This window comes from Balaenoptera physalus (assembly GCF_965194825.1).
Source record: "Balaenoptera physalus genome assembly, chromosome: 13".
Classification (NCBI taxonomy): Eukaryota; Metazoa; Chordata; class Mammalia; order Artiodactyla; family Balaenopteridae; genus Balaenoptera; species Balaenoptera physalus.
In genome coordinates, this window is record NC_138892.1 from 10429091 (window position 1) to 10435725 (window position 6635).

The 6635-nt window shown below is 63.0% G+C and overlaps 1 protein-coding gene across 1 annotated transcript; it reads left to right on the forward strand.

Moving 5' to 3' along the window:
* Nucleotides 1-590: 590 nt before the first annotated feature.
* SLC16A8 (solute carrier family 16 member 8) lies at nt 591-6552 on the forward strand. The gene is made up of 5 exons (XM_082420066.1): nt 591-655; nt 1508-2032; nt 2767-2910; nt 3152-3973; nt 5997-6552. The coding sequence occupies exons 2-5, from the start codon at nt 1819-1821 to the stop codon at nt 6311-6313; spliced, it is 1497 nt and encodes a 498-aa protein (XP_082276192.1). The 5' UTR covers nt 591-655; nt 1508-1818; the 3' UTR covers nt 6314-6552.
* Nucleotides 6553-6635: the final 83 nt, after the last annotated feature.

The window sequence follows — 6635 nt, forward strand, 5'->3', positions numbered from 1 at the left end:
TTCTGCTGTGGGTTCCCTAGAGCCAGAGGGATGGCAGTGGCTGAGGCCTGGGACCATCAGCAAGTCACCCTCCGGTGCCCTGGGACACAGCACCCTTTGTTCTGGCCCATCCCCACCCCCTCAGTCCCAGGCTCTGGCTTGGATTAGCCTTATCCAGGGGAAAGCCATGGAGGCCCCTCCTGGAATGTGGCCTGGGGGCGGAGGGCAGGCGAGGAGTTGAGGTGATGAGGGCTGGTGGGGTCTCTCCAGGGCAGGGCTGTGCCCTTTGTACCACTCAGACCCCCCAGGGCAGGGATCTCTGTGTTCTCTGCCCGAAGCTCCAGGAGGTGAAGGGGCCCCCTTATCTCTAGCTCTCCCTGGATGGGCCTGGGACAAGGAGCCCCACCATGTGGCCCAGCCTGGCCCTGTGCTGCGGTGGCTGCCTGGCCCTTCTCCCCTCCCAGCGGAAAGCCTCTTAGAGGGGATGGGGGTGGGGAACACTAAGCCCCAGGCTTGGGGGCGTGAGCTGTTGAGTGGCTGATCTGCAGGAAGACTGGGAGTCTTCAGCTGCGGCCCCCATCAGGCTAGGCTTTCACAGGGGAGCCAGTGGGGCGGCCCCTCCCTGCAGGCCTCAGGAGATGTGAGGCTGGACACCCAAACCCACGGGACGGCTCAGGTAAGTGTGCGGCGACGGCTGTCAGGGACCACCTCTTGTCCTGGTCCTCAGGTGGCTGCAGCTGTGGTGACCAAGCCAGAACTTGGTCCTGGTGGGCCAGGGGCAGAGTCCCACAGGGCCCTTGGCATTGCCCAAGGCCAGGCGGGAGACCCCAGCGCAGAGGGGTTGCAGGAGGGAGGGAGGCTCCAGCTGTGGGCTGGTCCATCCTGACTGTGAGGCCCCCCTCCTGGTCTGTTATGGGGGCAATGGGGGTGCTGTGTGAACCCCTGGGTGGAGCTCTGGAAATGTGGAGGGGTTGGGGGGCTGCTAAGGGTTTGGAGGGCAGAGGGTCTCTCTCCCAGTGCCCCCTCAAAGGTCTGCATCTGTCCAGTGGAGCCAGAGATCTGATCCCCCCACACACCAAGATCCCCAGCTGGTCTGGGGTGTTCAGTCACCCACCTTACAGGTGGGAAAGCTGAGGCTCAGCAAGGGGAGGGGAGCTGCCCAAGTCACGGAGCAAATCCATGGCTAAGCTGGGATGAATTGGAACTCAGCTCCCTTGGCTTCTGAGACAAGGCTAATATTGTTACAACATGTTTTGGTTTTTCTTTCATAATTTTCTAAATGACAATAGACATTCCTGATCACTGAGAAAAATTAGGTACATACCCCAAGGCCAAGGAGGAAAATGAACTCCACCCATTTTGCAGCTGGCACTTGTCTCCCCCTCCACCCCACACCTTGTTTGTTCCGTTGCCCTGAGACCCTCACATGTACACCCTGGGGACATTGCCGGTCCCCACACATGCCTCCAGTCACACACTGGCCGTCGGCTTTCCCACTCATCCGAATCCCCTCTCCTGACACTACTAGGTCCTGAGGGGCAAGGAGTGTCCTCCAGAGGGAGTCTTCCTGAAGTTAAGACTCAGGTGGGAACGACTCTATTACCCACCCCTCATCCTTCACGCCCCACCCCTCACCCTTCACGCCCCTTGGAGGAGGGGAGATTCGGGGTGAGGTCCTACCTCGGTTTCCCCTCCTGGCTCCATTCCCTGAGCAGGGCTCCCGTGGGTAGCCCCGTGCCTCAGTTTCCCCACACCAGGGTCTCCATCCCCCTTTCTTGTCTGGACTACAGACCCTCGCCGCTCCCTCTTGTCCCCTCTCCTCCAGCAGAGGCGGTGACGATGGGCACTAGAGGCCCCCGGCGGGGCCCCGGCCCCCCAGACGGCGGCTGGGGCTGGGCCGTGCTGGGCGCCTGCTTCGTGGTCACCGGTTTCGCCTATGGCTTCCCCAAGGCCGTGAGCGTCTTCTTCCGCGCGCTTATGCGCGACTTCGGAGCGGGCTACAGCGACACGGCCTGGGTATCCTCCATCATGCTCGCCATGCTCTATGGCACAGGTCAGCGCCCCCTCGCGGATCCCTCCCTCCTCCCCCAGGCCCAGGATTGAGGGTCGGGATCAGGGACCAGGAGACACCCGACCCCTTGAGCATCTTCCCCCAGGCCCCTCGGGGCGGGCATGGAAACCCCTTCCTTCCTGTGGAAACATTAGCACCACAGAGGGGAGCAGAGGGCAGGAGGGTGGCATTGGCCAGAGGTGGAGCCCGCACCCAGGTGGCTGACCTGTAAAGCTTGGCCAGCTGGAAGGGCCCCTCCATTTCTGTCAAAAGACCCACACCCGCCTATGTTACAGGTGGGAAAACTGAGATTTAAATGATTCCCAATCCCAAAGCTCTAACCACCTGTGGGGTGGGGGAGATGGCTGGAGTTATCCTGGCCAGGCAGCGTGGAGGGGTGGAGGTGAGGGATGGGGGAAGCCTGGGGAGGAAGGCAGCTCAAGCTGTGATTCCAGCTGTGAAGGTAATAAAGAGAATGGGGTCCGCCCCTTCTGCTTTATGTTCCGTGTTCTCAGGAGGGCTGGGGACCAGTGTAGAGGCTCCTCCCCTGCATTCCCCCATATGGCTCTCTTTGGTCTGTCCCAGCCAAACTACCTGACCTTGGCCACAACACTGCCCTCTCTGAACCGGGGGTGACCTCATCCCTTCAAGCCGTCTTTCAAGGCTGGGAGGTACAAAGCCTGGAGTGTCTACCAGAGAGGGGTCCAGCCTGATTGGTGATCCTGCCCTGCCCACAGGCCCGGTGTCCAGCATCCTCGTGACCCGCTTTGGCTGTCGCCCGGTGATGCTGGTGGGTGGGCTGTTGGCCTCGGCCGGCATGGTCCTAGCATCCTTCGCCACGCGCCTCCTGGAGCTATACCTGACAGCTGGGGTGCTCACAGGTGAGGGCGCCCACTGCTCTCCTCCCCGTGGGGGTCGGGGTGCAGGTGGGGGTGAGCAGCCCTTGCTGCAAGACCTCCTGTCCTCAGTTTCCCCACGAGGGGCGGTCCTCGTCCTTCGGCCCCGTTCCCACCCCCCACCCCGGGGTCTGCCCACCCTGTCGGGACCTCGCCCCTCCCTCCCGCCGGGGCCTGGGGTGGGGGCGCCCTCGGGGAGCCCGTCACAGCACCGCCTCGCCCACAGGCCTGGGCCTGGCCCTCAACTTCCAGCCGTCGCTCATCATGCTGGGGTTGTATTTCGAGCGGCGGCGGCCTCTGGCCAACGGGCTGGCGGCGGCCGGCAGCCCCGTGTTCCTGTCGGCGCTGTCGCCGCTCGGCCAGCAGCTGCTCGAGCACTTCGGCTGGCGCGGCGGCTTCCTGCTGCTCGGCGGCCTCCTGCTGCATTGCTGCGCGTGCGGCGCCGTCATGCGGCCGCCACCCGGGCCGCGGCCGCGCAGGAACAGCGCGGGCGACTCTCCCGGGGAGGCGGAGGCGGACAGTGCGGGACTGCGCTTGCGCGAGGCGCCCTCTGGTGGCCGGACCCGCCGGCGCCTGCTGGACGTGACGGTGTGCACCGACCGCGCCTTCGCGGTGTACGCCGTCACCAAGTTCCTGATGGCGCTCGGGCTCTTCGTGCCCGCCATCCTGTTGGTGAACTACGCCAAGGACGCGGGCGTGCCTGACTCCGAGGCTGCCTTCCTGCTGTCCATCGTGGGCTTCGTAGACATCGTGGCACGGCCGGCGTGCGGCGCCCTGGCCGGCCTGGCGCGCCTGCGGCCGCACGTCGCCTACCTCTTCAGCCTGGCCCTGATGGCCAACGGGCTCACGGACCTGAGCAGCGCGCGCGCGCGCACCTACGGCGCCCTTGTCGCCTTCTGCGTCGCCTTCGGCCTCTCCTACGGCATGGTGGGCGCCCTGCAGTTCGAGGTGCTCATGGCGGCTGTGGGTGCGCCCCGATTCCCCAGTGCGCTGGGCCTGGTGCTACTCCTCGAGGCTGTGGCTGTGCTCATTGGACCGCCCTCTGCCGGTGCGTGCCACAGGAGGAGAGGGTGACGCGGCCTAGTGCCCCTAAGCCCAAGGGAAGCCCCCTCCCTATCCCAGACGGAACGTCCAGGGATGAGAGAGGGGAAGGGACCCATGGGGGGTGGGGAGGGGGAGAGACAGCCCGGTGGGGTAGACTCCCCTTACCATGGCCAGTTTGCCTCCCCCCCAGGCGGTACCACCAGCTCAGGGTGGGGATGGAAAAGCCAGGAAATGTGCCAGGAAGAACCCAACACGGATAGTAGCTAGCCCACTGGCTCATCTCCAGCAGATGGCACAAAGGCCTTGTGAAGTGCAGATGCGTATTCTCCTTTTGCAGGTGGGGGAACTGAGGCCCAGAGGCCCAGTACAGGTTGCAGTCCCAGAAGCAGAGCGGAGCCCTGCCCGGTGCTCAATGCCCATACCTTTGAAACACTGTATCTGAGTCCTTTAGTCTCCCCAGCCTCTAAGGGTGACTGGAATAGGGAGCATCCTTGGGGAACCAGGAGCAGAGTGGGAGGGCTCATTACGCTCACAGAGAGGCAGGGCGCGGGAGTCTTCCACTGTGCACACTGCCTGCTGGGTGCTCTACGCATCATAGGAAATCCTCATGATGAGGTGGTAGGGGAAGGCTTCCTGCAGGGGCTGGCCTGAAGGCAGTCTCACGGGGCAGGGCAGGACCCCCCAGGAGAGGGCACAGGGAGTGTTTGGGGGACACTGTTCCTGTACAAGTAAGGCAGGAGCTAGGATCAAAAAGGTGGGGGTGGGGGACATTAAGGTCTTGCTGGGTTGTCAGGTTATCCCTGAAACAGCAGGAAGCCTGCCTGTGAGCAGGAGAGAGCTGAGGTCAGGCTGTAGGATGGAGCAATGACAGGGGCCGCCTTTGCTGGGGCCCAGGCTGCACCCGAGATGAGGTGAGCTGCCCATTCTTCCAGGGCTGGGCTAGCTGAGTGCTGTCATCAAGCTTTGTCATCTCACCTGACCCTGAATTTCCACTTCAGTGCAGTGGGAATCGCACTGAACCTGAACCCCTGTGTGAGCAGCCCCCAAGCCCAACCACCAAAAGCTATAAAACCAGCCAGAGGCTCAGGGACCCATCTTCCATTTTCTTGTGTGACCCTGGGGTGGATCTAATAGGCAGAGAAGGCACGTGGGGTGAGAAGAAGGTGAGGGACACCACAGGGCTGTGTGTGGAAGGGGCGAGACTGGCTGGCTGGGCAGGGGTCAGGAAGGCAAGTTTGGGGTACTGCTCAGAGGGGCTCAGGCGGGCAGCTGGCTTGGGGGACTCCAGGGAACCTCCCCAAGGCCTCAGAGATACAGACGGGGGGGTCACAGCCTGGTGTGGACAGCCACAAGGATGCCTCCGAGAGCGGGGGGAGCCCACTGAAGAACCACGCCTTAGGGGAAATAGTTGCAATTAAAAGATTTTGCCGAGTATGAAAGTAACACGTACCTGTGATAGAAAACCTGGAAAATACACAGAAGGAAACAAGAGTTCTACAAGCCCTGTCCCCAGCCCCCATGCTAATGATAGTTCAGTCCTGGGCACATGGGGCCTCCTGGGAGGGGGGAGGCCTGGGGGTTGGGGGGAGAGCCGAGCCAGGCTCCTGAAGACCAAGGAGGTTAAGTGGAAAGAACAAGAGTTGGGGGCCCCCAGGAGAGCAGGCCTAAGCCCAGTGCTCTCCCCACTCCCAGGTCAAATATCCCCAGCTGGGCAAGTCCCAGGGTACATGTGGGGTTGGAATCCCGAGGACAGGAGGTCCCTTGTAAACTGTGAAGTGCTGCCTCACCAAAGGCCCCATATCACTTAAGAAATTGAGGTCCAGGGAGGTGAAGTGACAGTTTTAAGATCTCAAATGGCAGAACCCTCATGGATTTTTGCATCTGTAAAATGGGAACAAAGACTGGGGCATGTGTGTGTGTTACCCGTGAGCCCACCAAGAGCACTGCCCTTACCTGAGGGTGTGGGTGTATGTGTGAAGGGTGGGCTCCCCCGCAGGCCCTCACCTCCCCATCCGCCCTCCCCGCAGGCCGCCTGGTGGACGCGCTGAAGAACTACGAGATCATCTTCTACCTGGCAGGCTCTGAGGTGGCCCTGGCCGGGATCTTCATGGCTGTCGCCACCAAGTGTTGCCTGCGCCGCTCTCAGGACGCCACGCCCAGCCCAGGCACCAAGGGCGGGGCCAGCGACATGGAGGATGCTGAGGCCGAAGTGGACTCTGAGCCTCTACCTGCCGGCGCCGTGGAGCCCGGTGGCCTCGAAGCCCCGGAGGTGCCGAGCCCAGGGACTGGGCCCTCGGAACCCGAGACGGAGGCAGAGCCGGGGCTAGACTCCGAGTCTGTGTAGCGCGGGGGCACTAGGTGGGGTGGCCAGGGACTTCAGGAATGGGGCTTCCCCTCTCAGAGCCCTGGCTGCCCCTGGAGGGCCTGGCACACGGGCGGCTGCTCTGGTGGTCACCCCCAGGGTCCATGCCGGGAGCTGCCTCCCTCATCTACCCACTGGCCCTGGCCCCGCCAGTGAAGCTGCTGTGCACGGCAGGGTCTGGGCCTGTGTGAATCTTAAGTCCATAAAGCTGAGCTGAAAGAGGTTCTGTTCCCGCGCCTCTGGCTGCTACCTGGGGGATGGGTTAGCAGGGAGTCTGAGAGGCTCTCCCTGGGGCCCTCCGACC

Excerpts from the sequence above, each read along its gene's own strand:
- SLC16A8 (XM_082420066.1), top strand. The coding sequence starts at position 1,819 with ATGGGCACTAGAGGCCCCCGGCGGGGCCCCGGCCCCCCAGACGGCGGC. Across the intron at positions 2,033-2,766 it reads CGCCATGCTCTATGGCACAG|GCCCGGTGTCCAGCATCCTC; the intron begins GTCAGCGCCCCC and ends CCCTGCCCACAG. Across the intron at positions 2,911-3,151 it reads GACAGCTGGGGTGCTCACAG|GCCTGGGCCTGGCCCTCAAC; the intron begins GTGAGGGCGCCC and ends CCTCGCCCACAG.